Consider the following 21,432-nt stretch of genomic DNA (forward strand, 5'->3'; position numbering starts at 1 on the left):
ACTAAAAATGAGAAGCCATTATGCTGAAATGAAGGAACTCCAAAATGATTTAAACAATGTGTTGATGACTAAAAGCTCAGAAAAAGTTAATGGAACAGATATTGACACATTAATAAGCATTTCCTAAAATACTCAACATAATTGTTATAATGAGGAGGCTAACAGGATTAAAAAAAAAAAAAACCTTAACAAGCAAGAATTTCTTATGGAATAGAAAGATATAGCAGACAAGGACAACAACAAAAAATGAGAATACTACTTATATAGGATAGCATATGTCCAGAAAAGATAAGTGCTGAAGGCATTGAGAGATTGATGCCTTATTTTAACCCAAAAAAGGGAGCCAAGAAAGTATAAATAACTGAGAAAGTATAAATTAATACCTATTTTTCTGTCTCTGAAAAATCTTTGAAACTTATCTTTGTGTATATCAAAGGTAGTTTTGTTGCCATACATTTTCCCTAAAAGCGTATCTAGTTTGCTCTCTATCCTCTTCTTCAGTTTTGGGCCCAGTTCAGTGTCTAACCAAGACATACAAAGAATTGGACTAACTTGTATAGGTCGTCTGTCCATCTGAATAACATAGTCTGAGCATTCAGCATTTTATGCCCATGTGGTTTTTCCTATGTGGATTACTAGGCCAAACTCTCTTGAGCAATTATGGATCTCATTTCATAAGTTGTGTAATGCTTTGGGACTTGATGTAATCTTCAACAAAAAAGAGCATCTAGAGAACCTGTCATCTATAAGAAATCACGTCTTTATTTGGATTCTGTAATGATATCCTCCATGATAGTGATAAATACCTTTGACAAGCATTTGTCTCCTATTTTATGCCTCACTTGAGATTAATAATAGAGATTTTGACAAAGTTATCCCTGTTTTACACATTATAAGGAGTACTGTATGATTTTAACATGTGCAAGATAATTTGCTGCTCTTCCAAATAATTTTTTTAAATACTAAAAAGTCAAGACTTTTCTGTTAATCTTGTCTTTTTTTTTTTTTTTTTTGTAAATGTGATTAATTATAAAACAGTTTGTGTTGCAATCACTGTTATTTAATAGCTCACACATGGCCACTTTCTAGATGGGTCTCATTTTCATTATTTAGGACCATATCTTGCATGTTCTTCTTTAGCAGCAGCCTCTTAAATTGCCAATTCTAGAACACAGTTACCTCCACTTCTTCCTAATGCAACATCTGGTAGTTCTATGTTTAAAGTCTCCCATGTTCACTGTCCTATCCAATTTTGAAGTTTTTTTTTTTTTTTTGTCATGTAGTGTTTTTATATAATTGCACTAGTCTATTCATATAGTCTTTAATATATCCCTATTGTTAAGTTTAATATATGAATTTAGAAGATTTATCTCAGAGATTTCATAGTTTGTTCTTTCTTTTTTTTTCCCTGGATACTATTTTTACCCTGTTACGGTTTATGGTAGCCCTCCTCCCATCCACCTGTCTCCATCCATCTGTGAACTCTAGATCTTGCAGCCACTGAGTCCCATTGACTACCTTCCTGCCACTGCATCTCTAAGATGCCAACTATGTCAAGACTCCTGTTTGTTGCCAAGCATGCCAGTTCAGCCATCTCATTTTGACTTCTAGCATGGACCTAGAAGCATTTATATAGCCTAGCTTTGGCTATTTTGCTTTTTTTTCAGTGCCCATTTAATGTCCACTTTGATGGATTGACTTCTCCATTTCATTTATTTTAATATTGCGGGGCTTTTTTCTCAGCTGCTCTAGATGAGTTTACATGAATCTGAGATGCATTTTTCTGGGTTCTTATTTCTCCAATTTTTGGTTTGAACATTATCCTGTAGATCAGTTTTTAGTGCTACAACTATGATGTCATTTTGGTTCAGGAGGACATCTTGGTGAGATAATCCTTCCTTTGTCTTCTTTATCTGCATCTTCTAGTTACTAAGAAAACCCTAATACCCTTCCCTTCATGAACTTGTCATCCATTCCTTAACTCTCTGTCTTGAGGCTTTGGATGGGGAAAGGGAGTTCTTAGAAGGACATTCCTAAGAGTAGGGATTCTTTAACTTTTTTTGTATTGTGGACAATACACAATATTTGGCAATATAAAGCCTGTGGACCCCTTCTCAGAATAATGTTTTTCATGAAAATGTTTTACATGAAAAAAATACAATACATAGTATTACAGAAGAAACCAATTTTATTGAAATAAATAATTGAAATTAAAAACAAGTTCATAGAATCCCAAGTTAAGAACCCCTGCTCCAGAGATCTTAGATTCTAATCATCTTTCTATAGCTTAAATTCTCTTCTATATATATATATATATGTATATATATGCATATATATATGTATGTATACATAAATAACTATTTATTGCAATAGTTTTCTCCATCTGCACCTCTCTGTCTCACTCGTCTTTCTGTCTGTTTCATTCTCTCTTGTCTCTTCCCACCAATGTATACCATGGCCACTAATACCTCCTGTTGTAATGTGGCATTTTATAATTGATAGCATATTGGACTTGGACTCAGAAAGATCTGGATTTAAATGTCACTTCAGACACCACTTATTTGAGTCTGGGCAATTTATTTAACCTTTCTCTATCTCAATTGCCTAGTTTGTAAAACAAGGGATTAGATTCTGTGACCTCCAAGGTCCATTTCAGCTCTAAATGAGTGATCTGTTAAAAAGCCATTGATTCTTTCATTTAGGACCTTACTCAATCTTACTCAGATTGCTTGCACTTTGAAAGGATTATCATAAACTTAGGTTTATGTTCTCAGCTTGTCAGGTTCAAAACTTTCTTTCTGTTAACCCACTTAGTGAGTGATTAGGCCCTGGGATGTTGGCTTGAATGTAACTGTCTCAGAAGAGAGAGATTTAGACAGTAAAAATCAGTTATTAATTTAAATGAAAATATGACTGCCAAGGAGTCTGGAATGTTCATATCAAGTAGTTAACCCAGTCCCTTCATGGTGGGAAAGTCCCACTGGGAAACCCAATTAGAATTCAGAATTGCTTGTTAAGCACAGTCAGAATACTAGACATTAGCTGATCTTAGGGGATGGTATCATTTAAGCCTTGACAGCCTGGGGAAACTTTCTCCACTGCAGGGAAAATATTTGCCAAGTATCAGCTTGTGTAGGACAGTAAGTAAGTGCCCTTTCAGCAGGGACTGGAAAAACAAATTGGTCCTGTCAATTTCCTCTTCAGTTTTTCGCAGATCACCAGAATTATTTGTTCTTCCTACTACTTTACTTTATTTATATCTTCCTTAAAAATTCCTCCCACCCATATTCATATCTTTTTTGTAACAAAATAGAATTTCCATAAATATAATTTATTTATATATTAGATTAGAATTAATTAGATTCAGAAGGCTGGCCATTGTTAGGGCCTTCTCTCTATCCCCTATTTAGTTGGGGGAACATTTCTGTAGATGCCTAATTTCCATTCTTTGTGTGTGTGTTGATTTTTGTTAGTTTCTCTATCATAGGGTGATATTTTCTCATTTTGATTCCGGATAGGGGTAGGGGAAGTATTTTATTTAAGGGCTCTCCCTACCATAGCCCTAGCACTATACACAACTGATCAAGAATGATAAGTTTTTCTCTTGACAATCAAGTTACCAGTTTCTCTTGTGTGTATTAGAATATAAAAGGTGGTGCAATTGGGGGATGAGTGATTCAAGATAAATACATTTTTCAGATAGCACTGCACTGTCTGAGAGAAAGAGTTCCTCACACCAATCAAATCACAAATTTCATCAAAAATTAAGTTTAACCTCATTTAGGCTTCCATACTACTCCCCTTCCATTTTTAACTGTCCTACCCATTTTATCCTTTTAGAAAGATAGATTTTTTCTGAAAATAATTTGCACTATTCTTTGTTTTCTTAAACGCCATTATCCTTCGTTGAGTCAGCAGAGTTGTAACGAGCTTTGAGTCAAGAAGACTTGGGTTCAAATATTGTCAGATCTTTGACTCTTAATAAGTAGCTGTGATTCTGGGGAAGATATTTATTTTTGTATCCCAGTCAGTTTCTTAGGATTTAATAAATTATAGAAAGTTAAAATCTGCTTTGAAGGGTGTTGTTGGGTAAAATTTCCATATAGGAGCCTGCTAGGTGTGAATACTCATTACAGTGATATCCTTAGGAACTTGAGGTGGAAAAACAATTTCCCCCTGTATTAAATAACCTCATTCTGACAGTTTTTTGGAGATCTTTCAAATCAATAAGCATTTATTAAGTTCTTACTGTGTGCTGGAGATTCAAAGAAAAGAAAAAACAAATCAAGCTCTGAAGACATTGTTCACAATCTAAGGAAGACAACATGTAAACAAGTGCATATAAACAACAAGTTGTAGATAATCAAAGAGGGAAAGTGCTATAATGGAGGACTGAGAAAGACTTCTTGTAGAAAGTGGGGATTTAGCTGAGACTTTTAAAAGAAGCCAAGGAAACCAGGAGCGAAGATGAAGAGATGAGACATAGGAGATAGTGAGTGAGAATTCTCAGAACTGAGAACTGGACTGTCATGTTGGAGAAACAGGAAGGAGACTGATGTCCCCTGATCAGAGAAAGTTGTAAGAAGGCTTGAAAGGTAAGGTAGAAAGGAGTCAGGTTATAATAAAAGACTAAAAATTAAACAGATGATTTTCCATTTATCTTGGAGGCAGTAGTGAGCCTCTGGAGTTTATTGATTAGTGGTGATTTCTTTGTCTTAGGAACATCAATTGGATGGCTGAGTGGAGGGGTAGCACAGACTTGAGGTAGTAGGAAGATCACTTGGCAGGCTGCTGTAGTAGTGCAATTATAAGATGATGAGGACTTGTATGATGGTGGTAGCAGGGTCAGAGAAGAGAAGGGGGCATAAATGAGAAATAACAAAGATAGAATTGGCAGAATTTGGCAGATGATTTGATATAGCTAGTGAGAAATTGGTGACCCCAAAGTTGGGAGCCAGGGTGATTGAAGAAAAGATGATGGTATCCAGGATAGTAATAGGGAAATCAGGAAAAAGGAAGAATTTTTTGGGGAAAGAACTTGTGCCTACTTTTTATAGTTTTCTTGTTTTTTTTACTTTACTGCTTTATCTTTATAAATATTTTACTGCTATATCTTAATGCTATTATCTATCTCCATTAACACCTCTCCTCTCTCCAATTTTGCTTTTTGGAGTAGAAATTAGATAGTTTATTAGGATTGCATGTAAAGTAATAAATAGGATTTGAGTGAACAGCTGCCCTGTGATTAAAAAAGGTGGTACTTGAACTTTGACATCTAGTCTGACTTCTTAGAGACTTACTCTTCTTTCTTTTGCTTTCTTCATTGAATTTAAAATATTTAGTGAATAAAAAATAAATATGTTGCTTTGAAATTGTCTTCATGAGCTAGAACTGAAATGGAATTGGGGTCCTGCTTCTCTGTAGTAATTTAGCAGCTGAAAGTCTTCCTTTTGGAGAGTTGGAACTCCCAAGTATTTTGTGCATTCTGTAGTTATTTTAAGTAGAATTTGTTTATCTTTTCCTGCTTTGTTCTATTAGTTAGTTTTATGTAGAAATGCTAAAATGTGTAGACTTGTATATGCTGCAAGTTTGCTCAGGTTAAATTTTAGTTGACTTTTTAAGAATCTTTGAATAAACTATCATATCTTATCAGTGATAATTTTGTTTCTTCCAAAGATAGGTAGGTGGCTCTTTGGGATAAAGTTCTGATTTGCCCTTAGATGCTTACTATCTGAATGGGCAAATTAAAAAAAACAAAAACAAACAAACCTCAATATATCTGTTTTCCTATCTGTAAAATAAGGCTAATTAGAGCATTTCCCTTGTTAAGGTCATTGTAAAGATCAAATAAGATAATATTTATAAAGTGCACAACACAGTTCCTGGAACATATTTAGTGCTTAATAAATGATTATTCCCCTTCCCTTTCCCTTCTCTACCTATGATTACTTCTCAATTTCTTTTTTGTCTCTTTATTATAGTCATTTTTTTGTACTATGTCAAATAGAAGTATCCTTCTTCCTTGTGTGCATCCTTGTGTAATCCTTGATTTAATTGGAGAGAATATCATTTATTTCTGTTACATATATTGATAGATTTTATTTATTTTAATGAAAAGACCATCTATTCCAATTTAGCAAGACCAACATAACCTATAGATAGTCTTAACAGGCTTGGTAAAAGATATAGTTCATTTTTAAAACAAAAAGAGTTAATACAAAACATTTTAAAGCTTAAATTCAGGTATTCAGTAGTATAATTTCTACCTGATGGAGTTGAGAAAATTATTTATTCCCCCATCTATAGTAGGGACAGAACTTTCGTACTAAACCTTTTTTTTCTTACTTGTTACAAGCAGGGCCATAACAGTAGATCTTTGCAAAAGAGGGGTGTGGGTGTGGGTGTTGTATTGTGTTGTGTATAGCTATGTTCTTTGGTTGGTGATGGGTTTGAGTCTGTTCATACTCATGTATTTTTTTATTGTCCTTTTGGGGAAATCTCAAAAAAAAAAAAAAAGAATTCATTGTGAACTTCAGCCCTAGTGCTTGATTTCTTTAATTGTACTAAAATTATATTCAAATGGACATATTTTATTGCTTTAAATTTCCTTTTTAGGAACTGGTCTTTTTTTGCTTTTCTTTGTATCCCTATGGCTTAGCCTAATGCCTGGCACACAATGGGTGCTTTAACGAATGAATGCTACTCGATTTGACTGAGTTAGAGATGAAACAGTTGATGCCCAGGTTTTTTGAAGTGAATTAGCAAGTACTCTGACCGTAGGAGAAAGAAGAGAGATATGTCATATATATGTATACCTTCAAACCTCAGTCCTTTTCTTTTCAAATACCTAAGTGTTTATCTCAGAATTTGGAACAGAAGTTGGGGAGAGGAACAAGCATTTAAGGACCTACTGTGTGCCAAGCACTGTGCTAATAGTTTTACAGATACCTCATGTGATCCTCACTATACCCTTGGGAGGTAGTTACTGTTATCTCTGTCTTATAATTGAGACCAGGAAGATTATTCACTCATCCTCTTCATTTTACAGATGAGGAAGCTCATGCCTGAAGAAGTTATGGCTTCCCAAAGGTCATCCTCCTAGTAAGTTATGGACTCGGGGGTCTAACCTAGGACCAAATCTAGTATTTTACCTTACCATGTGTTTAAGGATGTATTTTTTCATGTCAGAACATGTGATTGAAATATTGGATTGGGAAGAAAGTAAGGGAAGTTGGGTAATTGGAGAAATAATAGGCAGAGTAACAGATATTCCAATGAGCCATTAAGAAAAAAGTTATATTGCATTCAGTTTCTTTTAAGAAGTTGGTAAAATAGATAATCCATTTTAAAAACAAATAAAAAGATGTAAATAGAAAATATTTTAGAGTTTAAATGCTTAAATTCAGGAATTCAGTAGTGTAATTGCTATCTGGTGGAGTTGAGAAAATTATTTATTTTCCCTTCTATAATAGGCACAGAATTTTCTTACTAAATCTTTTTTCCTTCCTTGTTATGAGCACGGCCACAGCAGTGGTTTTCTAAAGGTATGCGGAAGCATACTTGTTTCGGGGAAGGGAATAAGATTTATTAAGCTCCTACTATGTGTCAAGCATACTGGGGTATGCTATGAATTATAAGGAATTTAGGCTTATAATAATTTAAAAAAAAAAAAAAAGGAGCCTCACTAGAATTGTAACACTGTGTTGTGAGCACTGGGTTAGAGAAAGTATTCCTTGAGCCAAGATCATTTGTTGTAGAGAATTTACTGTAATCAGATTGACAAAAGATACTGTTACTATGGCCCATCTGCCATAATTTGGTATAACATTGTTATTCTGGAAAACCGCCTGTAACAACAGGCTGTTCACTATAGAGGAAACATTTGCAATCAATCAACAAGCATTTAGTAATATAACATAGCAGAGAGAACACAATGAATTTGAATCCAAATAGGCTTAATTTGATTCAATGGTGGCATCTTGAGTATTTTTTATATTGGCTCACAAAAGCCCCATTTTGAAGGCAACATGGCCATATAGTGGCTTCAGAATCAGCAAAAATGTGTGTATGTACATATATATGTTTGTGCATATATATATGTGTGTGTGTGTACACATATATATGTATGTCTGCATGTGTACTTCTATGTTTAATCATTTCAATCTTGCTGACTTTTGTGATCCCATTTGAAGTTTTCTTGGTAGATATTGAAATGGTTTGCTATTTCCTTCTCCAGCTCATTTAACAGATGAAAAAATTGAGGCAAATAAGAGTAAGTGACTTGCTCAGGGTCACATAACTAGTAAATGTCTGAGACCCAGATTTAAAATCAGGAAGATGTGTTTTTGTAGTCCAAGCTTGGTACTCTATCCAGTGTGCTATCTAACTCTGTGTGTGTGTGTGTATGTATGTGTGTGTGTGTGTGTGTGTGTGTAGTATATGTTGTGTTCCAATTTCAATAAAGGCTTCTTAATTGATGGATAGCACTTATTGGAGCAAGAAGTATCCCACAGAGCAAAGATATCCAAAGATATTCCCTAATTCTTAGAAAGCATCCCACCAGATGTGAAATTTGAGAACACTGAATAGTAATGGTGGTGGGGAAGTTAGGAGCATACTAGTTAGAATCTTATCATGTTAGAGCTGGATGGAACCTTAAAGATGATTGAATTGAACTCTCTCTATTTGTAGAAGCAGAAACAGAACCTAGGGGAAGTGAAAGTAAGTAGCTTTTCCCATGGGCACTAGGCAAGTTAGTGGAAAAACTGTCTTTTGGTGATGGGGATATAAACTGTTACCGTTATTCAAAAATAAGGAGATCTCAGATGAATTTATATGTAATGAATGTAATCCCCTCATGAAAAAAAAAAAAACTTTAAGGAAGATTTAATGTATGTCAAGGGTCGATCCCTCAGTAGATAAATCCTCAGGTTATTGGACTGTCAAAAGTAGGGTTTGAGAAGACAGTATGTTAAATGGACCAGAGTGCAAGATTAAAAGTTGGATTTGAATCCTGCTTTTGACCTTTTCAGACTGTGTGGTCCTGGGTAAGAGTTTCTTAATCTTTTAAATGATTGGATTGGACTTGATGACCCTCTAAAATCTCTTTCAGCAATTAAATCTATGATCCTATGACTTGATGAATCCAAATATCTTCCATTCCATGCTGAGCCTTCTACAGATTTGTTCTTGGATTACTTTATCCTTATTAGAAATATTTTTAAGTGGATTTGAGTGGATTGTGTGAAGTGAAACTTCTCTTTTGAGGGTTGACATCTGTTACAAAATCAGAAAGTTTGCTCCATATTGTTTTGACCTTTGGAGATACTGTTTCATGATGTTAAACTCTCATCTTTGGAACTAGAGTCTAAGGCCACTGAGGTATTGCAGTACTTGCTGTGTGTCCCCATTGTGGATTCATCACTGCAGTCCTGTTGGTCAATAATGACTGATACTTGGCTTCTTTCTAGACATATTGCTCACTAACCACTATAACAGTTGGTTATAGTATCTGTGGATGAATGGCATGACATAGTAGATAGGGACATTCAGTCTTTTTCCCTCCCTTCTTAATGGAGGCGTTGTCTAGTGTCAGCTGGGACATGGACTTGTCTGGCACCTGTTGAATGTCAAATAGCAACTGGACAGATTATTGTAGTAGATGGAGCTTGTTCTTACTTCTGTTCCTTTTATTCAATTGATGGTGGGTATCTTCATGCTTTTAGTATAACACACTGATATTTGTTGAGCCTGAGAAAATATTGATCATTTTGAGGATATTGTCTAGAACCTACATATTGGGGGAGAGGAGTGAAATGGTACCTTGTTATACTTTTAAGTTTTGGGAAATACTCTTAGGAAAACAGTGTAGATATGTAGTGTGTGTGTGTGTGTGTGTGTGTGTGTGTGTGTGTGTAGAGAGAGAGAGGAATCAAGAAGCCTTGGGTCCCATTTCAGATTTAAAAAAGATGATTGTGGTGAAGTGTAAAGAATGTTGGTTCTGAAATTTGAGGTCTTGGATTTGAATATTGGCTCCTATAAGTTTAGAATTCTACTGAGTGAATTTCTGTTAGTTAAGAATGCCTGAAGTGGCTTTTCCCTCTTTCCATTCTTGCCAGGCTAAAATGTGATCTTTGCTACCCTGCAGGCTTAGTCCTCTCTTTTCTATCCTGTAATTGCATGGCAGAGTCTTCAGATAGATGAGTAGGTAATGTGGGCCACTTATTAACTCTGAAGAAAAAAGATGGGGGATATGTAGAGGAAAAGAGGATAATTGGTATAAGGGAAGTTGTATCATAATTTAAGTATGGTAGGAGAACTACAGACTAGGCACAAAACAACAGGAGATTGGTTCTGTAAAATGCTGGATGGGCCTGAAGTAACTTGGGAAGGAGGGCATTGTTATTTGTTTTTATATTCCTAAGGAACACTTATCTGTTGTTTTCTCTATAAGGCCATATATTTTTAGTAAATATGAAACTGTTTGTTTATACTGTCATTGTTCATTAACATAAAGAAATAAATTCTGTTACTATTAGAGGATCCTACCCTACTTTTCTTCTAACAGACCCTTAGTATTTGTTTTAATTGAATTGAATTTATTCTTGGAGATTTTTCATTGTCTTATTCTTACCATAAAATTGGGTAAAGCTTTGATTAAAATTTTAGGATGATCACATTTTCTCTCAGTGCCCTTTAAGAAAGTAAGCAATGTTTAAAGGTCTCTCCAGACCTACTAAATCATTAACAGTGATTTAGTCTGTTTACCAATGTTGGCATAAGGCATTGACCTTTAACTTGAGGATAGACAGTTGGTAGAGTGGAAAAATTGTAGAAGGAAAATGCATGAATCAATTAAATTATAAATTTGTGGAATAGTTATTCTTTGGACATTTAATTGGTGTTTTGATTTTTAATTGAGGAAACAAATATAAAGGGACCTAGTATTTTAAAAGGCTCCATTACATAAATAGGGTTTGTTTTGGCCACTCTATATTGTGGCCAGTAAAAATAAGATGGGGGAAAAGAAGAGGAAGAAATATAAAGGGAGAGAGTAACCTGGTGGCAGATAGGAGCTTAAAGAGAACTGGTAGATTCACTAACTTTGTGGGGAGATTTCATAAGAAAATAAGGTAATAAATACTCCACTGAGTCTGTATTTATGAAAATAAAATTGAGGGGCGAAGAGGGAACACATTTTCTGTATTGCCACAGGTAGACCTTATCCATGGTTCTGTGAAAACAAATTAGGTGAAACAGTATTCTAGGGAACAGTGCCATAGAAACAAATTGTGTGCCTGAGGCACTTAACTGAGCCACAGCTTTGTTTGGATTGTGTTTATTGCTTTGAAAGAATTAAGATCTTTTAATTTTGTTTTAAATGTTATCTGCAATTATTACTTGTTTTTTGTCCTGCTTAAGATTTAGAAGGATAAGTATTTTCAAGATTTTCAAGATGCTTTTTCTCCTCTCTTATTCTGTGCAGAAGAAGCCTAACTTTTTGCTCAAGAAAATGTTACATTTTATTTTGTAGAGAAAAATATCTGCTTTTGTGGAGTAACACTGCCACCTTGTGGTTATTTAGGGTACACCAGCCTGGGCCATTTGGATGGAATTAAATTAAGCTAAAATTGAGATAACTCCTTGAGCAGGAGGAGTGAGATGGGAGAAAACATTTTTTGGGGAAAAAAGTAGTCTGTCCCTCAGTTTAAAATGTTTGTTTCTACTTTAACTTTTGGAATTCTGGATTCCCTTTTTATTCTTTGGAAGTTTTAGGGGAAAGTATACTCATTTTATTGAATATACTAATTCACATTTCATGTAGTTCTTTTAAAAGTAGAGTATTTTAGTTGGGAATTAGTATAATTATTTTATAGTTGAGGAAACTGGTTCTCTGGGAGATTAAAATTATTTTCAACAGAGTTATACTAAGTGACACAGCTGAATTCATGCTCAGGTTCTTCAATTCTAGTATTCATTCCATTAGACTATGATAGTTTCTATGGATATATAAGGTCAGACATCTAAATTGGAACTAAATTGTTTAGTGACATTGATTTTTGTTAATAGTAACTTTTGTTTTTCACAGGGTTCATATTAAGCCCCTTTTCAGTTCCTTGCTCTATCTCTAATCATCTCTGTGACTATAAACCAGTACCTTAGTTTTCCCATTTGTAAAATGAAGGGGATGAGATAGACATTCTCTTCCAGTTCTAAAATCTTGTGCTATCTATTCCTTGAGATCCTGAACAGAATCCAGGAAGAGAAACTTGTTTTAATGATACTTTACTTGTGAAGCTTAATGTAACAGTCTGGGAAAGATATAGTATATATATCCTTCAACTATGAACTCTTCAGAACTAGAAAGTACTCTAAAGATAAAGGTCATAGCTGAAAACCTCAAATCTCTATGATTTCTATTTAAATTATATCCTACAGAGTATTGTGTTCTGTTTCTTCTATGTCTCATTCTCTTCAAGCACATAACATTTTTCTTAGTATTTATAGTTGAATTGTTATTATTTTTTAATCCAGAAATCAACTTTTTGTGTAAGCTCTCTTTCCAAATAATGATGCCATCACCAATGTGGAGCAGAGTAGTGGTGAGATAGGATCCATAAAGTTAAAAAATATATAATAAAATAAGCTAAGAAGTATTTGGCCCCATATTGATCATGATGGTTGAAGCCTAACTTAGCAGTTGATAAGGATCTTGTATTCTAGACAGTTATCCAAACTGATGCCTATCCAATTCTCCTACCAACTGTCTGCCTTATTCTGATTTTTTTTTTAAGATGACAAACTAAGTTTTATATATGGAGTGTGAAAAGTATTTAACTTTATAGAGCTTTGCCAAACACGTTAAAGAGAGAAAACAATGAGAAATTTCAATTTGTATCTGCTCAGTATTTCCCCATTTTGAAGTATTTTAGATGTAGAAAGAGAGAAATGAAGATGGATGAATCTCATTTTTGACCCATCCTCTTGCCTATCAGTCATGTTGTTTATGTGATGTTGGCAAATTCATTTGACTTTTATTACTTTATCTGTAAGATAAGGCTGAAACTAACAATAGCCTGGAGAGGATGTAATATATACTTCTTCAGCTATGAAATCTTCAGAATTAGAAAGTACTCTATAGATAAGATAATAGCTGGAAGCCTCCAATCTCTGGATGGTTTCTATTTAAATTAAAATACTTCTACAAAGTATTGTGCTGTATTTCTTCTATATCTTATTTCCCCCAGGCAGACTGGAAGTTTCTTAAAGGCAAGGACCACATTACCAATTCACTTGAATTAAATTCAATCCAACATGTATGTGCAAGGTCCCTTCCAGCATGAAGTCTATGATCGATCTTCCTCGATCTAGTGAGATAGACATGCTTGTGATGGTACAATAGTGAGGAGATCATTTTTTTTTATGAAACTGCATTTTATAGGAAGATTTATTGAACATTTAGCAGGGAAATAGAACTGGGTTGGGCAGCAGGGCTGGATCAGTAGCTTTATGAAACCAGAGAGAAAGGAGGTGGATTCATGACATACTCCCAAATAGACTGAGAAGACACTAGAACCACAAAAATACACAAGTCTCTTTATATATTAGTGATCATTAATGCAGGATGGTTCATAGAAGTTAGGCTTTGCCAAAGTCTAAGTTAGCATCTAAAAGAACCTGGATTTTGCTTTTTCAGAAAACCTGGATGCAAGTGTGGCTTGTTCCATAGAAAGCAGCACAATGGGATAAGAGTGCTTCATTAGGAGTCCGGAAGATCTGGATTTAAATTTTGTCTCTCACACTTATTACATACAGGTCACTTAATCTCTCTGTCTCTTGTCTCTCCCTATTTCTACCCCTTGGCAGTCAGGGTTAAGTGAGTGTTCCCAAATTCACCTTGCTAGTAAGTGTCATATGTCTAAACAAGTCTTCCTGACTTCAAGCTTAGTCCTCTATCCACTGTGCTAACTAGTTGCTCCTCACTTAATCTCTTAACTTCAGTGTCCTCATAGGACCTTCTTCATAGGGTTATTGTGAAATTCAAAGAAGATAAGAGTGTGTAAAATATTTCATATTGTATACTGGTTTTTATCTCTTATTTAGTACTTTGTGACTGATCACATTTTTTCATCCTCTATACTTTCTTGCTGAGATCATCACATCTTATAGGTCAGCTATCATCTCTATTGCAGATAAATCTTGTCTATTGTAGGAACTAAAGCCCTGCATATCCAAGTGTCCATTGAACATCTCCAGTTGGATGTCCTATAGGCAATTTAACATTTAAGGAATTTACAATTAGCTTGGGGAGAATGAGACATAGAAGAAACAGAGACTGTAATTTTAATAGAAACTATCTGAGATTGGAGACTTCTGGCTATGATCTTATCTGCAGAGTACTTTAGTTTTGAAGAGGTCATGATGGAATAAAAGTATATACTATATCCTTCCCAGACTGTTCTGTTAAGCCTAACAAGTATCATTAAGTGGACCTGTAGATTGTTATTTTGGACTGAGTAGTTGACCTCTTTATTGACTCTATACATAGAATTGTTATTTGGGAGATGGAAAAAGCCTTTGACATTTTTTAGTCCATCTTCCTCATGAAAGTGACTTGCCCCAAGATCAGTATTACTGGACCTATCTCAAGTTGATGATCAGTTTAACATTGCAGAAAATTCCATATAAACTGTCTTGCTTTTTTCCCCCATTAATTAAAGCTCCTTCTCCCCCCACTCCTTTCACTAGGGGAGGTGTCATTTCTTTGTTACTAATATCATTCTTATTCTCATTGTGCTTTTATATGCATCTTTTCTTTATACTATCTTCCCCTTTGCCATTTCTTGTGCCATAAGACAAATTCCCAAACTATAGGATTCTCATGTTTCCTGGGGCTGACAGAGAATATCAGAGTCAGGAGTTTTCTTAGAGAAAGGGTCTACTCCAACCATGTCATTTTATAGATGAGAAAGAAGGTCAGAGAAGTGAATTTTCTTGCCTGAGATAGCTGAGCTGGGATTTAGATGGTTGGTAGAGGTCATGGCTCCTAGTCCAGTAACCTTTACCCTCCTTTGCTTTAATCTTTTGGCACACCAATCATTTCTGTGCTTATTTCCTCTCTTTTAAAAAAAAAAAAAAACAACCCCAGAATATGTGGCCATTAGTCATTTTGTTGATACTGCATAAATTTTGTGGGCACAGGATTGTGAAATCAAGGGAGGGGAGCTCAGAATTCAAGCACGTAGACTTTTATTCCATGGCATAGTTTTGCTGATACAGCATAAATCACATATGTACGTGGTCATGTAGGGTGGGAAGGCAATTCTATCCAAATTAGGTGACAGTTTGTCAGATTATTTGGAATACTTCTGATCTCTCTACAAATAGAAAAAGAATCAATGAAGGTTGTTGCTGATCTGGTCAGACCTCCTTTTGGGTCCAATTCTAGATATGATTTAGGAAGATATTAATAAACTAGAGAAAAAATGGAAACAGTGATGGAAAGGACTCAAAATTGCACCATCCAATGAGGAATGGACATGTTTAGCCCAAAGATAAAAGGAGTGAAGTACATTTAAAGCCTCATAAAAAGAGGTTCATAGATTGAGAGAAGGTATCTCAGTGATCATCTAGTTCAATTTTCTAATTAATAAAATTAAGAAATCGAGGCCCAGAGAACTCAAATAACTTGTCCAAGGTCTGAAAGGCAAGTTAGATATTAAGGTCTTTGAAACTCAGGAATTAGTGTCTTTCAACTGTACTCAGCATTTGAAGGATTCCCTTGTAAAAGAGGGATTAGGTTTATTTTGCTTTGAACCATTGGGTAGAAATGAAAGGAACTGATTTTGGGCCAGTATTAGGAAAAGTTTCCTAAAAAAATAGGGCTGCCCAGAAATGGAATGGGCTACTTCAAAGAGTACTGAATTATTAATGAAATTCTTCAAATAAAACTTAGATGAGCATTTCTGTGGAGATTTTTCTCTGCTCTTATAGTGTATACTACAGAAGACATCTTTTTTTTTGGGGGGGGGGTGTAGGTCAACAATAGAGGTCAAATGATATAGCTAGCAAGAGTCTGAGGATTTGAACTTGGATCCTCCTGACTCCAGGACCATTGTATCACTAGATACCCTTCACAGGGGATATCTTAAAAAAAAAAAAAAAAAAAAAAAAAAAAAAAAAAAAGGACCAGCTGAATTAGGTAAGTCTGAGGGTCCTTCCAACTTTGGGAGTCCATAATTTTAAGTAGTCAATCAGAAAACTTTTATTAAGTTTTTTATTTGCCACAGGCTGTGTTAAGTAAGCACTGGGAATGCAAAGAAAAGCAAAAAGAGGGTTCCTATCTTTAAGAAGGTCATTATTCTATTAGTTCATATCTTAAGTTCAGAGAGGAGGAATAACCCAAAGATAGCATAGAATTTCAAAAGTTAAGAAAAGAGATAATTTGAAGGGTGAGATGATAAACTGTCAGATGCCTGTGATATCAAAGAACACCAGAACCAAAAAAATACTATAGGTTTTGGCAAAGAGGAAGTTATTAATAGCTTTCAAGGCAGCAGTTTCAGAAAGGAATAGATGCTGAAGCCAGATTGCAAAGTTAAGGGAGGTTAGTGAAGAAATAGGAACCAAGTAAACTGTATATTATAGCATAATCCTAGAATAATATGTTATAGTAGTAACTACATTTTCATTTTAGAATTTTAACAGTGAAAGGAAGAAAAAGTCTTAGTGACCAGGTATATAGAGTCACAGTGGGGAATTAGACATATTATATAGTAGAGAATGTTGTATGTTTTAGGGATCACAGATCTGTTGTTGTAAGAGTTCTTAAATGTTGTCTAGTTCAATTCCCCTCTCATTTTATACATGGGAAGACTGAAGCCAAAACATGTTTAAGTGACTTGTTCAAAATCACATAGCAAGAGTTTAATAAGTACCTGAAGGAATTTGAACTCAGGTTCTTTCTCTGCCTGTTTCTGACAAGTCCAATTGTTAATACTTATTCTGGTACCTTAGTACTTTGGGGATCTTTGATTTCTTCTGTGACAATTTTGATATCTTCTTTGTCCGTGGTTTCACAAGTTGCTATGGTCAAAAAAAATTCATCATCTAGTCACTTCTGCTAATAGGCTTCTTTGCACCAAGCAAGGCTGATCTTTTGGCAAAAGGCCTATAATCCATCATTGGGCATATACTTGATATCTTTTTTTATTTTGGGACTTACTAGAGTTTGTACTCTGTTCTTAAAGATTTTGAGATCTCAGATTTCCTCCATCTAAAGAACTAACATCCCAGGACTTAAGGATTCACAGGTTAGTTTATGTCACAGACCGGTGATTTTTGCCAGTTGGGTACTCCTTTTACTAATTCAGATTATAGTCTGTTACAGCTTTACATGTTACTGAAGCTCAACAAAAGAGCCCATGTTTAATCAGTGAGGCAATACGTTTTTGTTAAATGCTAGGAATTGTGAATACAAATCCAAAAGTGAAACAATCTCTGCTCATACACTCTGAGTAAGACAAATGAGAGCATATAAAAACATATGCAGCATAAATATAAAATGAATAAACAGAAATTTATGCAAAATAATTAAATACAGAGTAATTTGGAAAAGGAGGGAGGGTGCTAGCAGTTGAGGGGGAAATAAACATTTATATTGTACTTACTATATAATTAGCACTATATCAACCACTTTAAAAATATCTCATTTAATCCTCATTTCAACCATAGGAAGTAGGTGCTATTATTATCATCCCAGTTTTACATTTGAGTAAATTGAGGCAGAAAGAGACTAAATGATGATTTGCCCAGAGCCCTACAGCACAAAAGTGTCTGATTAGATTTAAACCTTAGGTAGGACTTCTGACTCCAGACCCCGTACTTTATCCACTCTGTTACCAGGTGCCTCTAGGATCAAGAGAGATTTCATGGAAAAAAATGGTGCTGGAGCTAGGATTCTATGAGGTGGCACCAGGATTAGGTGTTGAACTCAGACCTTCCTGATCATTTCTTACCCAGTACTCTTTCCTGAAATATGTAAGATTTGCAAAGCTCCTTATAGACATTATTTCTGTTGATCTTCATGAGGGGCTATTGTTGTCTCCATTTGACAGATGAGGAAATTGAAGCTCAACTAAGTGACTTGTGGATCCCACAACACAGCTAATAAGTCCATGAAGTGAAATTTGAGCTTGAATCATCTTGATTCCAATTTCAAAGCATTAAATAAACAAAATCTTAGTTCTTGTGGAGCAAGAGTATTAAAAAGAGATATATGAGGCTTATACAAGCCAGTGGAATATATATGGGTACTGGAATGTCAGAACTAAACTCATGCTCATTTGATAACTTTGAGTCCCTGTCTTTTATTCTTTTGGGGGGGGAAAGTCAGTTTAATCACCATCATAACAGATTTATGATGGGGGCTTGTTTTTTAGGTCCTTGACATCTCCAAGGTTTTTTTTATAAAAGAGAGATGGTAGGGGGCAAGTCTCAACATCCGAAACACACATTAAAGTGTTTCTTGGGGTAATTTTTGAAGCTGAACAAATATAAGATGGAAGAATAATCATTCTTGTATTAAAATGGCAGAAAAAGAGCTTTGGGTCATAGTGATCTTCTGATCATGATATAGAAGTGTCGCATTGTTTGTTAATCCCAAAATTAAGTCTGATATTGGAATATAAAAATTAAACCAGTCAGGCTGTAGGAACCATGAGGTAATCTTTATTTTACACAATACTGACTTTATTTAAAACATAATACTGTTTTAGAATTTTGCAGCCAAAGGGGAACCCGGGATATTTGGATAATTTTCAAAGAAGACGCTACACAGATGACTAAGGGCTTGAAAAATAAGACCTGAGAGAAAAAAGGGCTATTTATTCAGCTTGGAGAAGATAAGAATGAGAATATTTAATTATACTTTTCAGGGATCTGAAGGATTATTCTAATGAGAGCTTACCATACCCAGGCTAGTGACCAAATGTTCATCTCAACCGAGAATAGAATTGGATTAAACTTTAGTGTGAGGGATATAGGTTAGATGAAAGGAAGAATTTCTTTTTTGAGGAAAAAGTTATAATTATATTTGTATTGTATTTTAATCTCTCTGGGCTTCAGTTCCTCATCAGCAAAGTAAGGAGCTAGACTACATAGCTTCCAGTGTTTCTTCTAGCTCTAAACCTATGATCACGTTTGCATATTGGTGACTCATGTGCAGCACAGATATAGTAACTGTATTAATTAGAATATATTTTCTTTATTGAAATCCCCGACTACTCTGAATAAAACTGAATCCCCAACTATGAATAAAACTGAATCCCCAACTACTCTGAATAAAACTGAATTTATTATATAATTTGCATGGTAGGGTTGGCTCCGGACTTGGAAGAATTTCTTTACAATGACATTTTTATTTTTTTCAGAGAAATTAGAGTTTTATTAGGTGGTCATAGTGAAGGGATTCTTTTTTTTTTGGAAGTAATTAGGATTAAGTGATTTGATCAGTACCACACAGCTAGTAAATGTTTGAGGTCATATTTGAATTCAGGTCCTTCTTGATTCCAAAGCCAGCTCTCCAGCCACAGTGCTGCCTCTAAGGAAGGGATTCTTTTTAAAATTATCATAACTTTTTATTGACAGAACATATGCTTGGGTAATTTTTCAACATTGTCCCTTGTACTCACTTCTGTTCCAGCTTTTCCCTTCCCTCCCTCCACTTCCTCCCCTAGATGGCAGGCAGTCTCATACATGTTAAATATGTTAAAGTATATCTTAAATACAATATATGTGTACAGATCCATACAGTTTTCTTGTTGCACAAGAAAAATCGGATTCAGAAGGTAAAAATAATCTGGGAAGAAAAACAAAAATGCAAGCAGTCCACGTTCATTTCCCAGTGTTCTTTCTTTGGGTGTAGCTGATTCTGTCCATCATACAATGACATTTTAAAACATGGATATATATTTTGAAGGAATTTGTAGAATTAATTTCATCTGTTCAGGAGATATGATAGGCTCTTAAAGGTAGAGAGATTGGGTTGGGGACCAGCAATGGCAGGCCATGATGAGCTGAAAGCTCCCTCTGCTTGAGTTTTTAAACTGATAATTTTGTATGGCCTGTGAATGATGTTATAAATATCCAAATGGCCCTTGGCAGAAAAAAAGATTCCTCACCCTTTGGCTAAATGAATCAACAAACATTATGAGGCAGGCAGCATGCTGAACACTGGTGGTACAAAGAAAAAAATAGAATAATTTTTACCCTCACAGTGCTTACTTTCTTTTGGTGATTTATAAATATAAATAAAGGAAACAAGGTAAGGTGGCACTAGCAGCAGGAAGGATATGAAAAGACCTCATTGGAGGGGAACTTTGAACAAAATTAGGATTCTATAGGTAGGGGTGAAGAGGGAATGAATACCAGACATGGAAATGGTTGTTCTGAAAACATGGAGATAGTAGGTAGAATCTTCTACAAAAGAAACAGCAAGACCAACTTATTGGACTAAATTGTATGTGTGTGTGTGTGTGTGTGTGTGTGTGTGTGAATAACATAATGCTAGAAAGGTAGGTTGGAACCTGTGAAATGCTTAAAATTTCCAACAGGAATTTTTATTTGATCTAGAGGGAGCTATTGTGTTAAGCTTGGGCTTTAAAAAAATCATTTCAGCAGCTGTTTTGAGGAGGGATTGGACAGGAGAGATCTGAAACCAATTAGGAGGCTATTACAATAGTCCAGGTAACAAGCGATGAAAACTTGGACTAATGTGACGATTGTGAATGGAAAGAAGGGGATGAATGTGAGCTGTATTATGGAGATAGCCTTGAGTGATGCTGAGTAACTACTTGGACACATTGTGTAGGTGTGTGAGGTGTGAGGTGGGGAATCTTTCACATCTTGAAACGGTGGTGTGCCGGTGACAGAAATGTACAAGTTTGCAATAGAGATGACATTTTGGGGAAAGAGAATGAATTTTGTTTTGTACATGTTAAGTTTGAGAAGTCTCTAGGACATCCAATTTGAAATGTATAGTAGGCCTTTGGTAATGTGGGACTGACCCTCTGAAAAGAGATTAGTGCTTGGCCATATGTAGACTTCTGGGAGAGAGAATCCTTGGACCTGGAGCACTGAGGGGGGATTATCCAGAGAATGAGAAAATCACAGAGGCTGGGGTGTGCCCACAATTAGAGAGTTTGATATGGATGATAAAATAATAATGGAAACTGAGAAAGTTCAGGTAGGTATGAAAAGAACCTGTGATTCAGTGAGAACCATTCTTAGATTATGTAAGCACTTCACAAGTGCTCTCTCTGCCAGCCGCTGTCCTAAGCACTAGAGATACAAATACAAGTAACTAAAATGGTACTTGCTCTCAAGAGCTCCCATTCTAATGAGAGAAGACAATTCATAAAGGGCAGCTGAAAG

The 21,432-nt window shown here is 35.2% G+C and overlaps 1 protein-coding gene across 5 annotated transcripts in view; it reads left to right on the top strand.

Annotated features, from left to right (window-relative positions):
• The window catches only part of ZNF395 (zinc finger protein 395), a 70,966-nt gene that overhangs the window by 20,787 nt on the left and 28,747 nt on the right, over window positions 1-21,432 (top strand). For 2 of the 5 annotated variants that reach the window (XM_031950934.1, XM_031950938.1), the window contains exon 1: window positions 6,884-7,101. The exons of 2 other annotated variants lie outside the window; for them this stretch is intronic. In XM_031950934.1, the coding sequence (XP_031806794.1) occupies window positions 7,049-7,101 (53 nt within the window). In that variant the 5' untranslated portion in view covers window positions 6,884-7,048. Of the gene's footprint in view, window positions 1-6,883; window positions 7,102-21,432 lie in introns of those variants that run through there. One more of the 5 variants, XM_031950935.1, reaches the window with a different exon arrangement.

The sequence above is a fragment of the Sarcophilus harrisii genome, chromosome 2, assembly GCF_902635505.1.
Source record: "Sarcophilus harrisii chromosome 2, mSarHar1.11, whole genome shotgun sequence".
Lineage (NCBI taxonomy): Eukaryota > Metazoa > Chordata > Mammalia > Dasyuromorphia > Dasyuridae > Sarcophilus > Sarcophilus harrisii.